We start from the raw sequence: 24,903 nt of genomic DNA on the forward strand, positions 1-24,903 counted from the left end.
AAAAGCTGCAGCAGAGCAATGATAAAATTTATTCATGTGCAAACCCAGCTGTTGCCCTCTTAGTCAGCTCTTTTGCTCCTTCTCCCCTCTATTAAAGTGCTTTTGGGTTATGAGGCTGCAGTGGTGCCCTCTAAAAGCAGGGAATTGTATATCTGGTGCTTTCCCCAGGAAATGCTGGTGAAAGATTTCCGGGAATTGCGTGCTACCGTGGAGAGAATGGGACTCCTGGAGCCAAACCAGCTCTTCTTCTTCCTGCTCCTCGCCCACATCCTGCTCTTGGATACTGCTGCCTGGCTCATCCTCTTGTACTTTGGGACATCCTTAGTGCCCTTCGTTTTGTCCCTGCTGGTGCTGACCATCTCCCAGGTGAGCAATGAATTCCACAGCCTGGACTTGCATCAACATCCACACACACACACACGAGCAGTTTCTTGTCCTTAATTTCCTCCCTTGGCACAGTTTCACTTGGCCATGAGAAGGCAGCACCGCATCTGGATGCAAAAAAGAAGTTCTGTGTGTGAGGAGCTCCCTGTAAACTTAGTCTGGGCTTCTTCCTGCAAGAGATATTCTGGGGGAAGCTTTGACAATATCAGGATTTCATAGTCCCTTTCTGATGACTTTGGAGCAGTGTCTGAGAAAGAAATCTTGGTATTTCAAAGCAAAGGATGAGTGTGGCACCATCSTGGCCTCAATTCCTGTTTTTCTCCCCTTCAAAGTTTTGTTTTTTCGTCCTCCAGGTCCAGGCTTCCTGGCTACAACACGATTTGGGACACCTTTCAGTATTCAGGAARGCCAAATGGAACCACTTGCTACACAAGTTTGTGATGTGCCATTTGATTGTGAGTCGCTGAAAAACTTCTGAGGGTTTTCCTGTGAAAACGTGTGTGTTCTGAAGGTTCTGTGGAGCGTGTGCAGGAAAGGATTAGGGTTGGGAACTAAAAGGATCCTGGCTCTGAAAATGCTTTTCACTCTTCGTCCTTCCCTTGAACAGGGGGCCTCGGCCAACTGGTGGACTCTGCTGCACTCCCAGCACCACGCCAAACCCAACTGTTTCCACAAGGACCCCGACATCGATATGCACCCTTTCCTCTTCACTTTGGGGAAGAAATTCTCCGTGGAGGTCAGTGTGTGGGCGGGGGAAGTCCAAAACTAAGGTGTGACAGCAGTTTCTGTAGAGAGATTTATTCTCTACAGTTCACGTTAAGTGCCTTTAAGAATGTCATGAACAGCTGACACGGTGATGTGAATAAATCAGGTATGATGTAAGGGCACAGTACAGAGGGTGGAAAATCCACAGCTCATTAAAGGCTGGAGAAACCTAATGACCCAGAACAATAGCTCAGTAATTAACCATCATTAGATAACGCATAATCATCAGTGTAAGGCATGGCAGCAGTCAGCCTGGGATTATTATTATTTTAACATCCATGTCCAAGGCTCGGTGAGAGGGGTGGCCTTTGGTGTGCCCATGTCTTCCAGGAGAAGGCAGAACTTCTGCTGCTCCAGGAACAGCAGGACTGAATAACCCAGGGCTGCTCCTGGAGCTCCAGCTGGGCAGAAGCTGTTGGATCACAGAGGATATTCCCAGTTTGTCCTGCTCAGACACTTCCAGGAGTGACACCTTAGCATGCTGAACTCCTTTTGCTGTAGATCTCATCCCTTCTTGAGACCCCCATCACAGTGGCTACAGCAGTGAAATATCTTCCTCCATGCCATCATGGAACTGCCATTTAAATATACAGATACAGAGAATAAAATAGGGGGTGGGGAATGAGAGAAAATACATATAATTGGTTTTGACCACCTTAAAACCCCCAATCCTTTACAAAATTAATCATGAATGTAGTAAGAACATAAAGCCAAGGAAATTCACCGTTTGAAATTCCCTTCTATCCATCCTAAAAGTTATTTTTATCCTAACTTAAAGATCACACCATCTTTTAATTTATGAAAGGYATCAAATCCCTACATTAATGGGATGAGGATTTAGAAAAGGCACATTATTTACATAAACAAATAGGGGAGGTACACAAGAGGAAGACAGAAAGAATGAGGGTTGTGGGAAGTGTGCAAGAAGAGTCCCTCTGGAAAATAAATGGAAAATAGCAAGTTACCTGTGCAAATTGCTTAGTGTCCACTCATATTTTGGGGTTTCTTTAATTTTTTTTCTTTCCCCACAGCTTGGGATCAAAAAGAAAAAATACATGCCCTATAACCACCAACACAAATACTTCTTTGTCAGTGAGTATCTCCATTTTCYTGCAATTCCCTAAGAGGTACTAAAGGGGCTTGGAGATTCTGCTTTTGACCTGGAGAACTTGAGCAGAWCAAAGGTGCCTGAGYCRAAGAACACAATAAAAAGGCCATAAYAACCAAATTTTTGGAACAGGTGAAGACCTGACCCATTTTATCCCAGATCTTCCACATCTTTTACAGAGGCCCTGGGTCATGAGGTCATACCACATCTTTCAGTGGTATCAAAGTCTGTGAGTTTGGGGGTTTTGTGGTTTGGTTTCGTTTCTCAGCTTTTTTTTTTTTTTAATTGCAAGTGAGATGTCCCTTTGGAAGGTTGAGTTTGAGCTCTTAACCCAAAATCCCTGATAGGAAAGGAGTTTYATATTTATTCTTGTTGTTCCCCTGCTTTGAACAAAGGAATGGGGAGCCAGTTAAGGTCTGTGGAAATGACTTCTTGAAATAATAATTCATRGCTGTTCTCAGTTAAGAGCCTAAATTGAAATCTGAGGTTTGTAAGAACTCTCAGTTTAATGGGCAGACCTAGAAATATTTCAAGGCACCAACAGAACACCCTAACCTGGAATGTTCTCCACATGGAGCAGCAGTTCAGTACCCTTCCCTTCCAGGCTGATGCCATCACTCAGTCTGTGATTATCACCAGTGACAATTAATTTTTTTTTTTTTTTCCAGCACTTCCTCCGCTCCTGTTTCCCACCTACTTCCACTACCACACATTCTACATTGCCTACACAAAGAAGTACTGGGTGGTAAGTTCTGCTGCTCTTGTGACCAACAAGGGTCAGATGGGGACCTTCAACTTTCCTTCTGAGCACRGAGCCAAGCCCCTTCCTAGACAAAAATGCTCAGATTCGCCTCCTACATCAAGCTCTGAGAAAGTATCATTAGCTGGATTGCTCTAGATTATCCATTCAGAAAAAAAAAACCAAAACCAAAACTGTCAGAGCTAAATGTAAATTGTTCTCCTGTACCTGAAATATGAAGCTTTAAAAAAGACTTAAGCAAATGTGATTTTAATGGTCTGCTTTTCTTGTTGTCTCTGGTTTTGGTAGGACCTGGCCTGGATGCTGAGCTTCTATATCAGATTCTGTTATACTTATGGATCATTATTAGAAATCAAGAGTCTCGTGGCKTATTATTTTATATTCAGGTGATGTCTCTTTTAGAACATTCTTCAGCCTTTCCTCTATGCATTCTTTCCATCTGTACCTGCCTGCCTTTCTCTCTCTATGCTTATATTTCCACATCCTCCTTTGCCACCTCATTTTTTTGCCTACTTTTTTACTCATTAATTCTTTTGTTCAATTGCCAGTGCAAGYTTTGTGTTGCCTCACTGGCTGTGGCAGCAGAGATTTCACCGAGGGCTGCCCAAATTGAGAAATAGTTACCTTATATAACATTTAGGTGCTACTTAAAGAAATATTTAACCAAAACAGCTTAGCTTGCAAATGCCCAGWCATTATCCAGCAGCACTGGCTTGGATGGACAGCACACTTTCCACTTGGATCATTTCTCTGATTCTAATCAGTTTGGGCCTTGGCTATGGATAAAACAAGCTGAACACCAGTCAGTGTTAAAACACATGAAATAACCATGARTTCATAAGGAAGTACGAAACTTCCAGGGTTTGGAAGTCCCCTCAGGTGCTGGCTTAGCAAGGCTAGTGTTCAGCCATGTATTTAAATTCTGGCTATGCTGTTATTCCACTGACCTGCTCARCCCATCCTGAATTCTGGCCTCTCTGATTGCCCAGGATGCTGGAGAGCAGTTGGTTTGTCTGGGTCTCACAGATGAACCATATCCCCATGGATATCGACTACGACAAGAATTTGGACTGGATGTCTACTCAGGTAAAATATTTTTCCATTCTTACAGACTGTGGCCATGTAACAAAGGTACAAATTTTTACCATAAGCAAGTCTGCTATTGCATTAAGGGTGAAATCTGTTGGTGGCTGGGAAGTGAAGGTTAACAGTGATGGATTCAGTCATGGAAAAAGCAAAGGACAGCAATGACACACTCATGGGCAATCCAAGATCAAACCCAGATCCAGCTCTGGTTTCTAAACATGCTCTGACCTGTCTCTGACTTTGCTTTCCTCTCCCCTCCTCTAGCTCCAGGCAACCTGCAACGTGAAGCAGTCGCTGTTCAATGACTGGTTCACTGGACACCTCAACTTCCAGATCGAGCATCAGTGAGTACTCATCCCAARAGAGAATTTTCTTCCCCTTCTTCTTTAAAAATCTTTTTTCCCTTCTCTCTCGTTTTTATTTTTCTTATTCTCCTTTGCTCTGAATTCTACAAATAACTGTGAGGCAGCAATGAGTTTGTCTTTAGAAAGGCTGAAACCCCTTTGGATGTAATCCAAAGCTTACACAGGATGACAGGAGAAAATGGAACACAGGCAGGATCCATGGAAGGACAGCAACAGGGACAATCCCAAGTGGCAGATTTTAAGGGTCAGTGGAAATGTCCTGCTTTCAGTCTGCACAGTAGTTTAAAGCCACCTCTGCTGATTATTCATGCTGTTATTCCAAAGAGTGAGACATTCAAGGATAAAGGGTGGGCCCCACTGTGCTATGGAGATGATTATTCTGGAAAAAGAGGGAGGGCAGAGAAAGGAATTTCTTCCATAAGCATCATTTAATCTGGAAACAAACTCTGGAAAAGAGCAGAGGGAGAAAGCAGGGAAATCCTGTGAGTTCCTTATGCTAAAAGCACAGCAAGGGAAAGGAAGAGCCGTGGATCCTGCTCATGGCRAGGATGATTCCTGGGAAGTGCTAATGGCCWGRACTCCCTYTGAAGCTTSCCTRTCTCTCATTCACAGCCTGTTCCCRACRATGCCACGGCACAACTACTGGAAGGTGGCCCCTCTGGTGARGTCCCTGTGTGCCAAGCACGGCATCGAGTACCAGTGCAAGCCRCTGCTCACRGCCTTCGCCGACATCGTGCAGTGAGTAACAGCACCCCCAAAATACCTGCAGGAGGATGCAGGAGAGCCTGCAATCCTTGTCTTGTTCTCCTTTCACCCTCCCAGGCTCACAATGTGACTCTTGGGGATGGTGCTGTGCAGGGCTGGGTTGGACTCGATCCTTGTGGGTCCCTCCCAGCTCAGCTCTTTCTGGGATTTTGGGAAATGGGCACAGAGAAACCTGCATTCCCTTGTCCCCACAACACTCCCCTGAGTGGCACTGCCATGTGTCCCCTCTTTCTCTCTCTCCCAGCTCCCTGAAGGACTCGGGAGAGCTCTGGCTCGACGCCTACCTGCACAAATAAAGGACAGGGCTTGGTGCTGCCATCCACAGCCTGCCACGAGCGCGTTCCCAGCCAGCCGAGGGGCAGGGACCACAAGGGACTCTCTGGCAGAAGAAAACGAGTAGGAACCAAGGGACACTATGCCAATAGGGATGAAGCTACCTGAATTTTTCTTCTGGTTTTTCCTGGGGTTTTGGTTCAGATACGTTAAGAGTGGGCAGGGCAAGCAGAAGGTGAATTGTTAGAAGAGGGAGGAGCTCTTTGCTGAGTCTGAGCATTTCTAAGCCCAGGCATGGGCTCAGGTCAGATTGWGGACTGGTGCAGCAGCACACACTTWACTTCATGTCACAGTCCTCTGGCCATKGCTTTTTTTTTTTTTTKGTTCTCCTCATGTGGAGGGTTTAATGCARGATACAGCATTTGCTTACTTGAATTTGAAACTGCGAAGTATTTTGGATTAACACTGTGTTTCAGCAATGAGCTTAAATCACAATAAATTAGGATAAACTACAAACCACACCTAGACTGTAGCAACTGCAACATGCAGTGAATAAAAATATAAATGTGTTTTCATTACTGTTCTCTGGAGCATCCTCATTGTCACAAGGCTGAGAAATAYGTGGGTTAAAACCAGCTCAAGCCCACTGCTGTCTCCAAAATTGATTTGGTTTGGGGGTTTTTTTGGTACTTTGTGTTGGGCTGAGACACGTGAAYACTCCATGTGCACTCCCCACCTATACAGGACTAAGGTTATAAAACAGAAAGATAAATGAAAAGTAAAATAAATCACCTACAGACATTTGGTCAAATTGAAAAGTTGCTGTTGCAGCTAAAGCAAGATTATATCAGATTTTGGCTGTGCCAGGCAGAAGGTGAGTCAGAGAAAAGACTGGTCCAAACACTGTGAATCACCCTTGAGAGGAGACAATATCCTCCCATTAATTAGTAAAAAAGCCTGTTCTTTGTCTTCTTACTCAGAGCCTGAAATAGAAGACCAGCTTTTGGAAAGGGGASTGTGGGAACAACAAAATTCCACTTGAATATCACCAGTTACCCCCATTTTTTGCAATAATTCAAGGTTAATAAATAGAAATCTCAGAAGGTAAAAAGATACAAAAAAAAATCCCCTGATGATGCAACGAGTGGACTTTGTATTATTTGTGCAATGATTGGCTTTGGCTGAATTACTTAAAAACCTTTAACCCCGCAGTCAGCCAGAACAACAGAGAGATTTGCTATTAAACCATTTTTCCTGCCTTGGAAAAAGTGCAATTGTGTTTAGAGGTTAACAGCACAAAGTACAATTCTGACCCATGGGAGTAAAAGAAACAATTCCCAAAAATTCTGCGGGAGAATTAAGCAATAAAGCAGGAGTCACAACAGTATCAGTTACAAACCCATTTCCACTACATTAAAAAGCCTTTTTAAAATTACCTTAAGCAGTTTTTGAAAATGATTTATTGGGCAGATGAAAGGCCTGATTTTGAAGATCAGAATTCRATTTTTGGACCTTTGACATCACCGAATTCCTAGTTCAAGAACACTGCAAATCAAAATGCAATTTAAAAAGAGAGCAGTGAATGTTTCCATTGTCTGAGGAGCCARCAGTGCTCCAATGAGGACAGGTGTGCAAGAGGATTGAGCAAGATTGAGGTGAAGGGCTGTGGATAAATATGGAAAAAAGCCTAAGCAATATTTGGATTAACTCCAGAGCAAACAGGAGGAATTGCCAAGTTTTCYCTGGGTATCTTTGACCAATCTTATCAGTATCAGCCTCAGATGAAAGGCTGCCTGCTTTCCCTCAGGAAAATATTGGATGGCTGGGTAAGATTTTACAMGGAAGATAGCCCTGAGAAGAACAAAGGAGGAAAAATGTACAAATTAGTTTTACAACCCAACAGAAAAGRATAAGCAAACAAGAAAAAAACACCCCCAAAAACAATTCTTTGTAACTTTTTTGCATAGTACATGAAAACAGAGTGAAAGGAAAATTAGCATTAAGGAGCAGAGCATTCTCCTTAAATGTGAACAGTGATTAAAACAATACAAAATATTAACTAACTTACTCTAAAATGCAGCCTTGATTCCTGCAACTCTGAAAGGCAAAATTCCCTTCTTTTCCTACAGTAGTATCTTGGAATCAGAGGTTCAGGAAAGACACTTCCCACTGGAAATAATATTAAAATTTTGAATTCAAAGAGAAGTATTTCTCCAGTAATATCTCTTAGCAGAAATACTGAGTGGCCAAAGCACCTTGGACTCTGAAYACACTCTGTAAATAAAGCAGGGAAAATGAGATTTCTTCATTCTTGCTYTTCCAATTCCCCCCTTGTAGACAACATAGGAGCTATGATCATGTAGGAATTCTGTATTTTCATTCTCTTTGAGGAGTGTTGCAACCACAACACAGTCTGTAACCAGTATTTCCCATCATTCTTCTTCCTCAACAATTCTTACAACACAGAAGCACAAGGTCAAAGATTCCCAAGGGTGGAAAAGAGAATCCTRTAAKAGTTTGGGTTCGCAGCTATTTGTAGGAAAGTGCACTCACTTGTGTGTTAATCCTGACTCAGCAATCACAGAAATAAGGATCTGCTGCACTGGAAAAAAACCCCACCCAAACAATAAAAAAAAAAAAAAAAACCAAAGTTCCCAATACTGGTCAAAGTTTTAAAATGTGGAACCTGAGAGAAATGACCGAGAATAAACTCTGAAATGAACAGACACAGCAAATCTATATAAGGGATTYCTGTGGCTTTATCACATGCTATGAAATGGGAAATGAAGGTTTTCTTCTGGCCCGGTCCATTGGAGATTCACAGCATTTGAATCATGGAATCACTGGATCCAACTTTTATTACAACTATGCAAAAAGCCTTTTGGAATCTTGCAATGATTTAAATGAAATGGATTTCAGATTAAGGTGAGAATTTTTGGGGTTTATAAGAAACTATGAAGACATTGTCTTCTTTGATGTCCTCTATGCAGCTACTTTGCTCTGGGAAACAGGATGCAAAAATATTTTTTTTACATTCAAAAATTACAAGTATCAGTTTACCAAGCTTCAGTGTGTGATCTGAAGAGATTTCAGCCCAGCTCCTGCAGCCCACAGTGCAGGGAGATTTCCTAGGGTTGGAGTTTGACTTTGGGTGAGACTCCAGCGTGACAAAGTCCAAGCTTTCATCAGACAATTAAACCATGCAGGCTCTGCTCAGCAATCCAGCCTGTAAAAGTGTCATCATTTACAGCTTTCAAACACTTCACTCATTATTTTTACACCATTGCTCATAGTTCAGCCTTGATCTGCCTTCCCAGACTGCGTAACAAGGCACCACTTCACAACCTTTTGCAAACACAGGGTTTTTTGGGGGGAATCTTTTTGAGTCTCACTGATCCCCACAACTGGAATCATCCTGAATGCCACCAACCTGGCAAAATAATCAAATCCGTTCTGRGAGCCTCAGTTCTTTCCCAGTTCTGTCCAATGTGGCCTTGGCAGCTGTTGAGGTTTAACCCTCRATGTCAGGGTCGAGGCCACGCTCCAGCCCACCCCTGCAAGGCGTGACCTGGGTCATGACCACACAATTTTGAGCCCAAACACCAGCTCAGACCCAGCTCTGCAGTGTTAGCTGGGGGGCAAAGTCAGGCTTTACCAGGCACTGCAGGTCTTGGTGCAATTTGTTATCAACAAGAGGTAAGAATACCCAATAACTCAGTGGATTCACTGCTGCAGTTCTGGGCTGGAGCCCCAAACCCCACAGCAAACTGAACTTGGAGCAGAGAAAAGTCACAGAGTGGAGAAGGGTCAGAACAGGGACCATGATCCCAAACTGCTCAGAGCCCTGTCCAACCTGGCYTGGAAYRTTTCCAGGGATGTGGCACCCATCACCTTCCTTGGAAACCCGAGCCAGGACCTCACCATCAACATAAAACATTTTGTGAGAAAATGGTGACTCACCTGCCTGTGAGAATTCATGGATCAGATCTCCATAAACAGCCTTTTTCTCCAAGAGGAGCAGCAGGCATGGAATATTATTTAGCAAAACAGCATAATTGCTTTATTGGATGCTAAATTCATGGATACATGAACACACTGCTTACYAGGCAATTCAATGAGCTGCATTCAGAAAAGGAAATCAGGGCTTTTCCCAATGTCTTTAAAGCACTCAAAGTCTGACCCAAATCCACCTCACCCTTTTTCTCCCCACATAACATTTAATAATCCCATAAATTCACTCATCTCCTGGCACAGCTCAACTAATGTGATTCTGGAATCTGCTCCTGGCTTTTTGGACAYTCAAGTTCAAACATTTTGGGAAAGGGAGAACAACCTAGGAATGAGGGCCCATGAAAAGGAGAGGCACTGCTGGAGAAGCTGTTMTTTCCCAAACATTAGTTTCAAAATTCATTCCCAATTCCACTGCTAGAGAAATACATCTAAAATAAAACAGTAGTTGAGAAAATGTTGAGTAATTCTCCCTTAGAGATCACTGAAATCACATTGCAACAAACTGTCAAAGGTGTGTTTGGTTTTAATTGAACAGAACACAAAAATCAAAACAAAACTGAGGCTGGGTCMTGTCAGTCTCTTTACTCTCAGGATAAGGAGCTGCAAATGGATTTATTGTCTTGTTTACTTGAAGAAATAGCATCATTGTTCTTCCAGAGTTGCCCAACGCTCTCCACAGCTTTGGGAAAAGCGAGGTTTTCTGTACAACACTTGTCATGGCTAGTTCAGCATAGAACACAGGTCATTTAAGTCATTTAAAGGCAACTGTGGGGTTGAAATGTGAGATTTTAAAACAAAGGCAACTGCAAAAAGTACATCCAACTTACAGTTTCTGCAGCATCTCCAGAAAAATAGATGAAGGAATGTAGGAACTTCCCAGATTAACACCAACTGTTTGAAGACATTCGCACAGAAAACACATTTTGCCAAGAGATTTTAAATTCCATTTATTTCAGAAATAAAAGACAACAAGATAATTCACTTAGCAGACATAACCAAAATTAGAAGATAAGGCCTTGTTTACTCTTTCCCAAAACTCATTAGGATCCTCTGTTCCAGCTCAAATTATTCCCAGCCAGTCRTGTAACCCCACATGCCTGATCAAGTGAAAATCCAATGGAACCCCAGAAAATAGGTTATCAGCTCATATTATTTTACTGCATCTCTACCACAGTTAATTCTTCACAAWCAGGTTTTAGATATATTTCCTAGATATATTCACACAAACATCCTGTTTTAATTAAAGGATAACCCTGAAAATTAGCTCTGGCTTGGTCAAGAAATAGCAATAGCAGATTATTGCAGTAAAATAATGATTTCAACAACCCCTGAGAATAGTTTTGGAAGTTCTTGAGCTTGAATTTCAATATTCATGAATTTGAAGGTTCATCTCTCAAACACTTGGCATGTTAGTATTTTTCTATTTAAATTTTCACAGATTAGAAGGAACAATTTACTCCCCTACCCCTGAAAAGGCTGTAAGGTGTAATCAATTCAGTTGTACAGTGCAGCGAGTAAAAAATATCCTTTGCTACCTCCCTTATGTCTGTTATATTCCAACACAGCATTAGTAAGCAAAGATTATCTTGAAATACATGTATTGGGAATAAAATTGARCTATATTTAGATTAAATTTTGGAGTTAGTTTAATCTCTATCAGAAAGAAAGAGTAAAATGTTGGTATGCCTCAAACCACTGCATAAAATCTTATTTCTGGAAGGCCAAAAATAAAATTCAAGGGATGTGTTTATAAATACACACAGATAATTATTTTATTAGAAATACTGAACAGCATCAACTTTTTAAYGTTAACAAATCTCTCCATGAGGGCAATCACAGTGTCCTTAACAAAATTCTACTGTGCAATTTAGCCTGGACAGTTTTACAACAAGAAAAAAAAAACCCAACAGTATTTTGATTAAATTTCTGCTTGCTCCTAGAAATGAAGACAATTTCCAATCATGAGCAGTTTAAAAATCCCAGAAGTTGTTATCAAGCAGTAAAGCACTAGCGTTGAAAGGCACTGGGACTGGAGCTTATGTTACCTGGTTTCCAGTACAGACAGCACTTGGGAGTTCAGTAAATCACCCCTGCAAAACACTTCTGTGCTTGGGCCCAAGGCTGCTACATTCATTAAAGTGTTGGACGGGTTCTTGTGCAGGTGAGAGGATGCAGAATTCAGAGCAAATCTCTGCAGATTCACAGGTTGGATCTTTCCTTGACAGACATGGGAGTCGTGGACTGCACGTATGTCCTAATTACATCCTGAAAATAAAGGAACAGAAACACTCAGAATGAGTGCCAGGAAAAGCAGAGAACTTCAGGAAAAAATGAGCATTTGAATCAACAGAGTTGTTACTCTTTGAAGCAAGCTCTGAACCCAAGAAAGACTTGTGGCAATGTTTCATTACCATGACAAAGGGTGGGTAATCAACCTGAASACATTAAATATCACAGATATTTACATTACAAATCACATTAAACATCTGGTTATCCTCCAGAAAGCCTACAAACCAGCTGAAACAAAGCCTTTKTACCCCACCAGTTAATCAGCATTTAATTGTTACTGAAGCAATGTTTCCTTATTTTGTAATTCTACATGCGCTGATTCCTGGCCTTTAATCAAACAGGGATCAACACCAATTTCTCACTTCATTGGATATACAAGAGAAGCCAAAGTAATTCACAGCCAGTCAAAATGCAGCCACAAAAGTCATAACTGTACCTTTCTCCCACCCTCAGCGTTGTATTTGTCCAGCAAAGCCTGGATGCAGGCACCATAGTCAGGATGGACATCAGAGAAGTTTTTCACCTGAACAGGAAAACAGAAAAGGCAACAAGAATTTTTTTCCTCCATTTCTAATAGATTCTTTCCCACATYTCCTGGCCTACACACAGTAGGTATCATAAAGAAGAATAATTTAATTCTGATCAGTTAGAAACAAGCTATGAATACCTTCAAACACTATTTCTGTTATCTCACACAGAGCTCACTCCCAATTTGAACGAAGTTGCCCTGGGAAGGATAAGTATCCAATCCCYCCCTGGCCCTCACTGCCTTTTCCTTGTTTAAAGCAAAACTTTACTCTGGCAGTCAATTTTTGAAACACCCTTGGATGTTAAACACCTATCCCACTCTTCCCACCAGGAAAAAGTTGACATGTTATATATTGATGTTACATTGTGTAAACAGATACTTCAGTATGACAATTCCTGCAGTAAGAAAAAAATCAAACCTCTTCCAAGAATTCCTGATCTTCTTTTCCAGAAGCCATTATGACTAAGTTACTAGACTAGTAGAGATCCTGGAATAATCCCCAAAGAGGGCACTTACAGCTCGTTTCTGAATGAAGAGCTGGGCATCCTTCAGGCTTTCRGCGATGTTTTTGCACAGCCTCTGTCGCTCCGCCTCGTTCAGCACCTTGAGGTAGAAGTCCCGCACCTGGCCRTCAGAAAAAAGGGGTTATTTTGACATTCCTCACAGCAAGTAAGAATAGCTTTCACTTAGTCAAGCAACACTCAAAATATTTAAAGGGCAGCCCATCTGTGAGGGCTTTTCTTTGGCAAACCTGCCAAAAACGCGTTCTTCAGACACCACCAAGGCAAGCCAGAGCCTCTACACAGTGATGCCCAAAATGTGGATTTCAAATTCTGTGGGAATTCACACTAATGCACACCCTACACACTCCCCACGTGTGCCAAGTCACATCCCTCACCTGGGTGACRTTGTCCTCATTGGCACTGTTGAAGCGCTGCACGTCCCCTGAGGCAAACATGCAGCTCTCCTTGAGCCTGGGCTGATCCTCGGGACCGGTGAAGCTGTTTGGRTAATAGTTTGGGGCACCACCTGGAGGAAAAAAAAAAAATCCCAAAACCAAAATAATCAGATGGCAGCACCCTCAGATGAGTCAAAAGACAGAGGATGTTCTTTGCTTGGAAGAATCTAARTCAATTACTCAGTGACAATTTGTTGTATTAAAAACAGTTGACAGCATTTTTCTGTCAACACCTTCAAGCCAGTACTTAACAGCACTTGCCACAAAGAGAATTTCCATAGCTTAAAAAAAATACCTTGGAAAAAGTGGTTGCAGAAATAAGAAAACCTGGCCACTTTCACAACAATATTGCTCAATTATAACAGACAAAATCATGGTTGAAATCCAAGGCAGCATAAAACCACATGGTCATTTGCATATCTGCAGTACTACAATGATTCCCTGYGTAGGGAGTGTATTTTAAACACATCAGGAACTTAGGGAACTGCACAAAAACAAACTTATCTGTTCTGGGACAAGAGCAGCCGCTCTCAAGTTCCTGTTTTTCAAATATTTCCCTCTCCTCTCTCAGCAAGTGCCTGAATTCATAGCCCAGGGGAACACATATTTGAGCATGAGCCACAGCTTAAGCACATCCTTGTTTACTCTAAGGTGGAAAACAGCCACTATTGGGCAAACCCTGACAGAACAGGAGCTGCTCAATAATCCAGGGGAAATTACAGCTCTACTCTTGGTATTTTCACTTTTGTCTTTCACAACGTTTAAGAAACCAGAAAGCGAAGCAGTTTAGTGAAGTGGACTGAGCACATGGAAGTCASTCTTTACATTTAAAAAATGCAAATATAGATTTCTCAAAGACATTTAGGCCATTTCTATTATTTTTAGGTTAGATTTTGTCTACAAGTAGAAACAAAAGGGTAGCAATTAACATATGTAAAAATATTTCTCTGACACATTTCTTCTTTTCAAATCAGTAACAATTTTGAACCTTTTCAATTAAGTGCCCTTTAACAAGCATGTTTCCAGAAGTCTTTACAGGAACATAAAGTAGGGACATAATTGAATTTGACTGTGGGTGTTCTGCAAAACCCTCTACTGTTACATGCTCATGTCTGGGAATTCTGAAGCCTGAGAAGTTAGAACGGGTAGGAAGAGTCACAAAAGACTCAATATAATGATTCATATGCATTTTGTAAGTTATTTTCCTGCCTACCTTGGTTGTCAGAAACAGTCATTGGCCCATCCCTCTGGTAGTTGGCCACCCTGGCTCTGAAGGGACAATTCACAGGGATCTGGAGGTAGTTGGGGCCCAGGCGGTGTCTGTGGGTGTCAGGGTATGAGAAGAGGCGCCCCTAAAACATCCACCACAAACATTTATTACYCTTGGAAAAGACTGGGCCATGTCAATTCAGAACTTTAGCAATGCCCCTCAGGCCAAACCTGCCGTTTACCTGCAGCATTTTGTCAGGGCTGGGCTCGATCCCAGGGGGCATGTTGCTAGGGTCATAAGCCATCTGCTCCACTTCTGCAAAGTAGTTGACAGGATTCCTGTTCAAGACCAGCCTTCCCACAGGGATGAGAGGGTAGTCATTATGTGACCAAACCTATAAGACAAAACACACATCCCTTAAAATCAACATTATTGCAGTATTATGCAGCTTAATTGCCGGGCAGAATTTGCCTGATTTAAGTTTTGATTGAGAAAACACATTACTGAGTTTCTTTCCTCCTACCAAATATTGAGAAATGTCTTATTTTAAGAAGATTTTTGCAATTAATACAGAGTATTAATGCAACTCATTTCATCATCCCAGCATAATCTCAGTGCTTGAGTACTGAATGAAATACCCGCGGGCCCTTGAAAAGCTGCCTGGGGAACCAGGGTGTGGGTGGAACTGGTGGCACAAATGTTTTCAGCCACTCCAAAATGCTTAACTGGMTTACCTGGCCTTTTCTTTGCCACCTGAGCTCCACTTTTTAGTTCAAAGGTCTTTAGCCACTTGGRGAGAGCAGTGTTAGAGTAAAAAAAAGCACTGYAAGTTTATGTCAGCATCTTTTGACRAGGCATTMCTAGGAAYAGCTATTGGGGGTGGGACAAAATCAGAGCAGCAAGGCTCAGGGTGTGACTCTGATCTAAGATCACACTCCTGGGATCTGCAGGCCTGGAATCAAGCCCTATCCATGTTTCCCTGAGGAAGAGTAACATCAGATGTAACACGACTACAGATCCACCTCCACAATTTCTGGCTCATCGTGGCTCTTTGACAAAGAACACACYTAAAAACTCCCTGAAACTGAATATTCCCAGCAGAATCAGACATACCTTAGTCACATCAAAGGGATTGAATGGGAACTTCTCTGCTTCTTCAAAGGTCATAACCTGAATRTAGAAGGACCATGATGGAAAGTTCCCCTTGGCAATGGCGTTGTAAAGATCCCGTATGGCATAGTCAGGGTCAGTGGAAGCCAATCTTGCTGCTTCTTCAACAGAAAGRTTCTTGATGCCCTGGTCAGTCTAAAAACAACAAAAGCACCAGTTACAACAGGAAGAAAGTGTTACAGAAATCATTAATCAGAATGAATTTTAACAAGATTTTAACAAGATTCAAGAAGGAGATTGTCCACATCCCAACTTCCAGTAACTTGAACTCAGAATTATAATACATTCAACAGCTGCCTCCCAGATAAACATCAGTTCACTGACAGAGCTCCAATAACAAGAGGCAGATCCCCAAATAAGAGTTTTTACCAGTCTGTAAATGATTACTGTGTTAGCAAGAAGAATGATGCCTCTTCTATTGGTTAAAGGTATGAAACTGATATTAAACAAGGACACCTTGTTTAGTTCTCTGAATTAAAACTTGAAAAGTCATAGAACAGTTTTATGGTTTTTATCCATTATGACATATAGTTCCAACAAAAAAACAACAACAAGAATACCTTGGCATGGAATTTGCAGTAAACTGCTCTTCCATCAGCATTAACCAGTTTGAAAGTGTGTGATCCATATCCATTCATGTGGCGATAGCCATCRGGAATGCCACGATCACTGAACAGGAAAGACACCTGTGGAGAAGGATCAAACACTATTAATGGGCTCACCAGATCAAAGAAAAAGCCATTATTCCACACTAAGTTTGTTTATTCCATTACTCTGCATCACTGGGAGCTATGTTCATGCTGTTAGGATCTCCTTGAGGAATTTCCARTTTAAGTGCTAATGAAATAAAACTGATTTCCCCTGTAAGCACAGAACTGGTAAGCATGGGTAATTTAAATATAAATATAAATAAGGCTATGCAGACCTCTAGATCAAAAAGGGGAGAGTTCAAAACTTGTCACAGCATGATTTTCTTGATCACATAAAATAAAGCCAAAGGAAAGCTTACTTGATGCAAAGACTCAGGACGAAGGCTCCAGAAGTCCCACACCATGTCTGGATCCTTCAAATGAGTCTGAGGGTTCCTCTTTTGGCTATGGATGAAGGATGGAAACTAATTTGTCCAGAAGTGGAGGAGGAAAAAGAGAAAGAAAAGAAATTAAAGAMAAAACTGTAAGATCATTGAAAAAGTCTTCTATTGCCATACCATTCCTGCAAACAAATTCATTCACAGACCAGTAAAATTAGAGCAATGTCAAACATTTACTGTGAGGATAAATAGAGATAAAGAATGTTTTCATTCTGCGGTTGATAAGGTGAGAGATATACAAATCTGAACAGTTTTATCTGTATTTATGTGACTCATAAATGAATACAGAGATACTGTAAAATCTCTGTGCAGAACTCCTGAACTCAAGGAGTGCTCCAGCACTCTACTAAGTGCTGTTAAACTTATGCTAGAAGGCAAAAAAATCAGATTTAATAAGAAGGATTGGCAAGGATCTTTAAATGTGAAAAGTTCAAGTGAAAAGTATGAAACCATGTAAGTGATCAAGTTTTAGTTCTTAAATTTACTTTTCTTTAAGAACACTTTTCCAAGTAAAAATGCTCAGACTATCTGACAACAAAATKTAAGTGTAAAAAAGCAGCTTTTCCCTCTCAGGGAAGCCAGAACAAGATGTGAATAAACTTTTGAACTCTCTCACAAAGTCCCCTCACTTTTGGTGCTTACTCACCAGAAGTGCATCCCGAATAAAGAAGATGGGAGTGTTGTTTCCCACAAGATCCCAATTCCCATCTTCTGTGTAGAACTTCATAGCAAAKCCTCGGGGGTCACGAACTGTGTCAGCTGAGCCAGATTCTCCAGCTTGGAGAAATATAAAAGAGTGTTAGAATAGGAAATCCATATAAATGTAACTTGAAAATAGGCCATAAAAGCCTAAAAGGATCAGGTTTATTGCAGTATTTTCTACACCAAGGAATTTTAGGAATGTTTTCAACAATAATTCAGGCACTGTGAGTTTCAAAGTGTGAACCCAGCCAAACATTCAGAGCACAGTTAAAAGAAGGAAAAAACAAGTATATCCACCTGAATCAATTAAGAGTGGAATTTGCATTATCACTCAGAGAGACATCATCAGATTATGAGGCTGAATCATCTAAACCCACATTTGTTTCTGTGCACCAAATCCCAGTGGGAAAGCTCTCATTTAGAAGGTAGCAATCTAATCAGCRTGCCTAATAAAAAACTATGGAAGATGTTTCTGTAATCCTTTTAATTCCTCCTACTTCACCCAGGATGGSATTTTCAGTGGGAATTTAGACCAGAGCACAAGTACCTAGCACAACACCTGAGCAGAAGTGTTCCAGAGGTGCTCAGAACAGCTAATGCTGAACACTGTGATGAAATCAGTAGGACACTCATTCTCTCACTAAAAACCTTGTGTATCCCAGAACAGCAAGGAGGAACGTGTCCAAACAGGGCAGGGAAAGGGGAGGGAAGGACCCAACAACCTGCTCCAGCAGAATTCCATATTCCAAGCTCAACTCCATATCCTTACCCTGTACAACACTCAGGACGCCCTAAATCCTAAGGGATTTAACACTGGGAACAGCCAAGAGCCCAAAACCAGCAGTTCTCTTGCTGGACTTCTTTCTCTCCACTATTCCAGAACTGAAAYCTTCATTAGGATTCCTTTGCTTTTMAATACATGCACAACATGAATTATAACTTTTCTATCCAACAAGCCATTGATCCCAATTAGTTTTAACTAACAGCACTTACGATTTAACAAGTTTAAGCATTCAGCTCCTTAAGAAATCAATTTATTTATGGAAGATKGTTTAATTTTCTTTACCCAATACTTAGGTTACACCATGCATGCCCAAAACATTCCTGTAGCATAAAAGATTATAGGTATTTAACTAGCAAGTGTTGATTGGGACCCAACCAGAAAACAAAGCAGGCTTCTGTCAGAAAAAAAACAGTCCCCTCTCACATTTCAGAGAGAAAAGAGTCCCCAGAGAGCTCTGACAGAAAGGGGCAAAAGCTGCTCAAGGTCTTCCATTGAAATAAAATTCAGAGAAAAGGAACTGGCTGGGAGAAAGGATTTCAAACACCCTGAAGTGCCCCACAATGCACACATGTAGCAGAGACACAGTAAATTCAGAGCCTCACCAACAGTGGAGAATCGAATGGCAAGCGGGGTCCTTTTCCCAATGTGCTCAAACACTTTTGCCTTGGTGTACTGGGTGATATCATGGGTGACTTCAAAATAGCCAAAGGCTCCTGGAAGACAGGAATTGCAAAATATCAGATCTAGGTACTTTCCTTCCTTCCACTCACAGCTGATCTGCCATTAACATACAGCTTTAAGTCAAAAGGAAACACAGAAATACACACTTTAAACAATGCTCTAAACACTCCATTTACTGTCACCAAACRAAACTGATTTAGCACAAACTCTTTGTACTGAGTTCATTCTCTCCTCCTGAACTGTAGCAGCTCCCAGCAGCAGCACAGAAGATGCTYGTATGCCAAGATCTGTGTATTTACCTGCGAGCAAGGCAGGTATTTCTGTAATCRTGCTCTGCATTGCAGAATTTTTGGTGCACCTGTAGGATGGGTGAAGCAACAAAACTCTTCCCACCCCCACAGAGGAACCTTTCCCAKGTACATTCCCATTATAAACACAGCCCCACATTTGCTACTTCTAGGGCAATGGGTAACAAAAATCAAGGTACTAATTCTACCTCAGCTGAGATCAAAAATAATTTTGCAAAATGTTTAGGTTTTTTAAATTTAAATGTTAGATCAYTGGCTTGCTTTGGCAGACATAGACCAGAAGACAGCCAAATTCTCTATTAAACAGCAGGCAAACCAACATTAAATAGAGATGGGGAGGAASAGAGAGAGGAAGCAGAGACTACAGCAAATACAGTAAAAACTGAAGGGCTAAAACAACATTTTCTCTCATTTTTGTAAACAATTATTCAGTGCTTCAAATTTTGGCATTGAGTTGTTTTAAACCAAGCTTTACCACTGTTGTTTATATAGATTTATTACAGCTTTAGTGGTAACACTAAATTATAGACAGCAATGTAATTTGTGTGTCACAATCTGCATGTTAACTCAAAAGCTCTTTAATTCTACACAGTGAAAATACATGATTTTGAACATACCTGCCCCTTTTGCATGCACAACTCTCTCAGGAATCCTCTCTCTGTCAAAGTGAGCCATCTCATCAGTGAAAACAACATCTTGGACAAGAAGAGGCCCCCGTGGCCCCACTGTCAGGMTATTCAGCTTATCCCCAATGGGGTTCCCAGCACCCGTGGTGAGGACATCTGGTTTCTGAAAGCAAGAGACAGTSAATATCAACATCAGAAATCACAAACCCTCTGGATGTGAGCCACACAAAATGCCTGACTGTTCAACCATTACATGCTAAAGAAGATATCAACACATAGTGGCAAAATGACTTCAGATTCTGGAGGAAGTTACAGAAAATACAGATATTTACCTAAATCACAGTACTGTATTTAGGGGAATTTAAGAGAGGGAATTCAAGTATGTATAATCCAGGAGTATTTTCCACAGTTCAGTAATAGTTCTTCTCAAGATTACTGATCATGCTTCAAGAAAAACATGGRATGGGAAAAGAGAGCTAAAAAAGCAGCAGCTGCCGGAAAATAAGGAAAAAAGGAGAGGAAGAAGGAGGCAACGACAGGACAGGGACAGAGGCATAAGGAAAGAACTACAGCCACACTAAAAGGGGGTATCCACGATTACTGTTGGTCTGGAAGAGCTATGAAAATCTAACAGAAGCAGGAACACCTGAGGAATCATCATTTTAGACTCCTGAAGCATGCAAGGACCAAGATTAACACAAGCTCTAAAACGCTCCACTGCCAGGAAATGTCCTGCAACTTTTTGTTGCAGTATAACTGAGTGTAGTCCTATTTCCTTAAAAAAAAAAAAAACCCCAAAACCACAGAAGAAAAGACTTTATCAGCATCACATATGCTATAAGGTAATATTCAAAAAAAAAAAAACAACCCAAAAAACCACAGAAGAAAAGACTTTATCAGCATCACATATGCTATAAGGTAATATTCCTGTTTTACTGGGTGCTGGACAAGTGTAGTGCAAAAGGTACATCCATTTTTCCTGGAGTACAGTGATTGTAAGCAGTCTCAAAAAGGACTTAAAAGAACAGAAAACAAGTAAGAATAAAGGAAARAAAAATAAGGAAAACAAAGAAAAAGTTTGCAACAGGGTAAACTCGAATAGCAGAATCCCAGATTATGACCAGCTAATGATAAATCCATCACATGTTGCACTAAATTGACATCATTCCATATGGGCTCTCTATCCATACCATCCACACACCTGAACCACACCAGCACAAAATCCCTCAGCCCCTGCTGACTAGCTCTTCTTCTAAAGCTCTATAAATGAAAAGGGATGGTGGAGAGAAGGAAAAAGCAGTCTTTGATGAGAAAAGCTTTCACTACTTTAACASCAACTACACTACTTTAACAGCAACTCCACAGGGTTCCAATTCTTACCCTGACAACCTAAGTGCCGCTTTAAGGAGGTTAATTATTGTAAGCAGACAAAATTCCCATCGGATGGAAGACTTTTTTCCCCCCAAGAGGCAACCCACAGAGGCAGGGAAAGAACAATYATTCACATGCATACCCAGAGCTCTGGATGAGGCAGAGAACACGGGCAGTTACAGACACTCTTGTTTCACTCAGGTCCATGAATAACCACATAAAAGACATTTGACAGGATAAGCCCATTTCCAYTGTGCTCTTACTAATGTGCAACACACACTACTCCAGCTGGCTTGAATTCCCCAAATATCCAAATTCTTTAATCTTCCTTCACTACTTCATTAGCATAAAGCCTGAAGCATAAATCCAACTTCTTTGCAACACTCAGAATCGTCACCTACAGTGAMATCTGTACCAACATTCTAAAAGACAATATATAACTGCTTACAAACATAAATATGATGCTCAGAAACTTATAGGAAAGTTACTTTAAATAAAGCTAAACTGGTATTTTAAGTCAAAGAAACATCTGCTTAAATCAAAATCTGCAGTTTGTCATGGGAAATATGCAAGAGTAAAAACTGTCCTCAGTTGATTTTCCACGGCTTATTTATCACAGGCAAGACTATTCTATAATGCCAACATTTAAGGCCACCAGAAGCCGTTGCTAAAACCACAACTTGGTGAAAATAAAGCTATAAAAAATTAACAGCTTTGCATCTTTTGTGTAGGCAGACTTTCTAGTGTTCACATCAGAAGCAAAGAATATTTATTTATTTAATGGTATATTCACTTTAGTTTCGAGATAATGTAGGACACGTAAAATAAGCTCCAGAGAGGAAATAAAAAAACACACCACAGTTTAAAGAAGTCTCATTCTATTTCTGGGCCTGAGTTTGTTTGATGCCTGGGTTTTCATACAGTTGGGAGCTGCATACGATCCAAACCTTGAATGATAAGAACTTTTGAATCTGTGTTTCATTAGAGCACTAACCTACCCAGAAAGAAAGAAGGAAAGCCAAGCCAGGAGAATTTTAGTCACTCTCTGTGGTAAAGAGCACACATCAAAGTACAAACTTCCAGGCATTACTGATACTTTGTACCTTATACAACTCACTTCAAAATTATAATAAGTCCTCCCTGCTTTCTATCTTAAAGTCTCATGACTCTCCTTATGCAACACAGACTTTGGGTTGCCTCCCAATCTCCAAATTAACCTTGGCCTCTTTTCAAACGCTGTTTTGCTACAGAAAAGCCGACATCCCTACAAAAAGAATTACTCACGGAGAAAAAAAGGAACTATTATGACACAYGCTAGGATATAATGAAGTCACAAGTCATCAGGTAGTTTTCACACTCTACCTTTGAGAACAGAGAGAAAAAAGAATAAAATTCAGATAACTTAACAGCTCCAGTGGGAACTGAGGCATGCACTTACATCTTGTAAGATCATTGCTTAAAACCAGCAAAAAGTTTATTTAATATCAAATACACATTTCTGTCAAAAACTACATGTGGAAACTGTCACAGAGATTTGATGAAGAAGGGAAATTGCAGCATTTATACATTTATTTGAATATTTTGGGGTCTATTCTACGTCTTCCGATGACTGAGTGCCACGCTACTGATTACATGCCTTTATGATTTCAATCACTTGTCCAAATCCACTGAATGGCTTRGATTGGAAGGCATCTTAAAGACCACTTCATTCCACCCCCCTGCCATGGGCAGGGACACCTTCCACTGTCCCACGGCGCTCCCAGCCCCGTCCAAACTGGCCTTGAACACTTCCAGGGACGGGACAGCCACGGCTTTCTCTGGGCAATCTGTGCCAGGTCCCACTACCCTCACAGGGAAGAATTTCTTTCTGAAAAATTCACTTCACTCTGGTCAGCAAGTCCACGCAGAGTATGCTGAGCAGGAAGAGAGCCACACGGACCATCGACTCCAACTCCTGGCCCTGCACGCTCCTGAACGCGCTTTATCTTTTACATTATTCCCTCGTTACATTGTCATTGCGCTCCACCGCCGTGACAGCGAACCGAAACGCAAACATCTGATTTAGGACGGAAAAAACCACCACCATCCCTACCCCTGCCCGCGCACCCGCGGCTCGGGCGCTGCCTGGAAGGAGCAGCCGGGGCCAGGCAGCGCTGACCGCCCTTGCCGCTCCGGGCCAGCTGGCAGCTTCCATCCCTCCGTGCCTCGGTGTTCCGGGCACAGCTCCAAGCCGTGGGGGCCAGGCCGGAACGGGGCGAGGGCGCCTCGCCCTCCGCCGCTGCCCCGGGGCCGCCCGGGCGCTTCGAGCGCCGCATCCCCCGGAACCCTGAGGGGCTCTGSGCCCTCCGGCGCCGGGGCTTCCCCGCTCTCCTAGGGATGGGAGCCGCGGGGGTACCGGGGGGGCCTGGCGGGTACCTGCGAGCCTCGCTGGGTCTTCCACTGCTTCAGCTGATCCGCGGCGTCATCCCGCCCGTCGGCCATTTTGCAGTCTCCGGCGACCCCCGGGGAAGGAAGGGCGGCGAGGAGCGAAGCGGGAGCGATGAGAAGCGGGAGCGGCGGGGCTGTGCTCGCTCCTAGCGAGAAGGCAGCGAYGGGGAGGTCAGGCCGTGGCCCGGTCACGCTGTCACCCCGCGGGGACCCAGCGCCGCCACCGCGTCCCGCCCGCAGCAGCCGCGGCTAGCGGGAGGCACCGCCAAGTACAGCTCCGGCTGCCCGCGTGWGCCCGCCCCCCGCTACTCCCGCGGCCAATAGAATAGCGGGTTGGGGTCAGCGAGAGCTCTGATTGGTCTAAAGGCATGTCAATCAAGCGCGGTGGTGCCCCGCCCAYCTTTCGCGCTGAGGGGACAGAGGGCGGAGGGGTCGTGGCGTTTGTTWGGAATTCCAAGGAAGTTAACCTTCCGAAAATATTTCGGATTTTTCGGCTGTAATTTTATTGTCGAGATGCCGGAGCTCTCTAAACCTGCTTATGGTGGAGGCGTTSGTCAGTGACATAAGTTACCGGCTCAGGGCACTGAAAACCGCACGTACTTAGGGAGGTTTCTGAGGCAGGGTTTATTTCAGCGGGGAAAAAGTTGCAAAATCAAAGTGGCCAATATAAAATTATATAAATTATATTAGTGCATAACTATATACACGCTCATTCTTGTATTGGTGCCTTAAATGGGGTACAGGTGATTCATTGATCATAATTTATATGTGCCCAATAGTAAAGAGCATTTCTTTAGAGACTGGAATTTTTAACCTTAAAAAAACTACTCACTTCGGAGTTTTGTGGTTATGCTTACAAACTATGAGTTAATATGACAGCTGCAGTTTTCATAATACCGCAGGAGGTCCCCTGGCTTGGTGCCCAATGCATATACTGTGGGTGATAAAAGTGRTAAAATAGCTGGTTGTTTTTTCTATTTCTGAGGTAAAACCTTTAAGCAAAATGAGTAACCCATGTTAAACTGCTTATCTGCAATATTATATATACATTCTTTCTCTTAATAGATACAAAGAATAGTCTCACCTATTATTTTGAGTTGATAATTGCTTTGTCTGGTATATGTTATTACGGATTAGAAGGTTAAACCTCCCAAATTCAGGTCTGTATGGCAAAGGGAATACCCCTATTTCTATTCCTTTTCCTCAGAAATATGAAACAGCAAACTCTTTTTTTTCTCCTT

General features: G+C 42.1%; 2 protein-coding genes across 2 annotated transcripts in view; one reads left to right on the plus strand and one right to left on the minus strand.

Annotated features, from left to right (window-relative positions):
- Nucleotides 1–6,084, plus strand: part of LOC130580095 (acyl-CoA (8-3)-desaturase-like) — an 8,377-nt gene extending 2,293 nt beyond the window's left edge. The window contains exons 3-12 of the mRNA XM_057377370.1: nt 169–366; nt 738–839; nt 992–1,120; nt 2,181–2,241; nt 2,926–3,002; nt 3,306–3,403; nt 4,007–4,103; nt 4,368–4,447; nt 5,081–5,206; nt 5,478–6,084. Coding sequence (XP_057233353.1) covers nt 169–366; nt 738–839; nt 992–1,120; nt 2,181–2,241; nt 2,926–3,002; nt 3,306–3,403; nt 4,007–4,103; nt 4,368–4,447; nt 5,081–5,206; nt 5,478–5,529 — 1,020 coding nt within the window. The 3' untranslated portion in view covers nt 5,530–6,084. The remainder of the gene's footprint in view (nt 1–168; nt 367–737; nt 840–991; nt 1,121–2,180; nt 2,242–2,925; nt 3,003–3,305; nt 3,404–4,006; nt 4,104–4,367; nt 4,448–5,080; nt 5,207–5,477) is intronic.
- A 3,940-nt stretch (nt 6,085–10,024) lies between these two features.
- Nucleotides 10,025–23,920, minus strand: CAT (catalase). Its single transcript, XM_057377368.1, has 13 exons — nt 23,651–23,920; nt 19,856–20,027; nt 18,852–18,962; nt 17,410–17,540; nt 16,683–16,787; nt 16,234–16,359; nt 15,617–15,808; nt 14,745–14,897; nt 14,507–14,645; nt 13,234–13,364; nt 12,852–12,959; nt 12,243–12,329; nt 10,025–11,782 (listed from the first exon to the last, which is right to left on the minus strand). The coding sequence occupies exons 1-13, from the start codon at nt 23,714–23,716 to the stop codon at nt 11,717–11,719; spliced, it is 1,587 nt and encodes a 528-aa protein (XP_057233351.1). The 5' UTR covers nt 23,717–23,920; the 3' UTR covers nt 10,025–11,716.
- Nucleotides 23,921–24,903: the final 983 nt, after the last annotated feature.

The sequence above is a fragment of the Malurus melanocephalus genome, unplaced genomic scaffold (genome assembly GCF_030028575.1).
Source record: "Malurus melanocephalus ecotype Western Australia unplaced genomic scaffold, MMel_1.1 scaffold_310, whole genome shotgun sequence".
In the NCBI taxonomy this organism is placed as follows: domain Eukaryota; kingdom Metazoa; phylum Chordata; class Aves; order Passeriformes; family Maluridae; genus Malurus; species Malurus melanocephalus.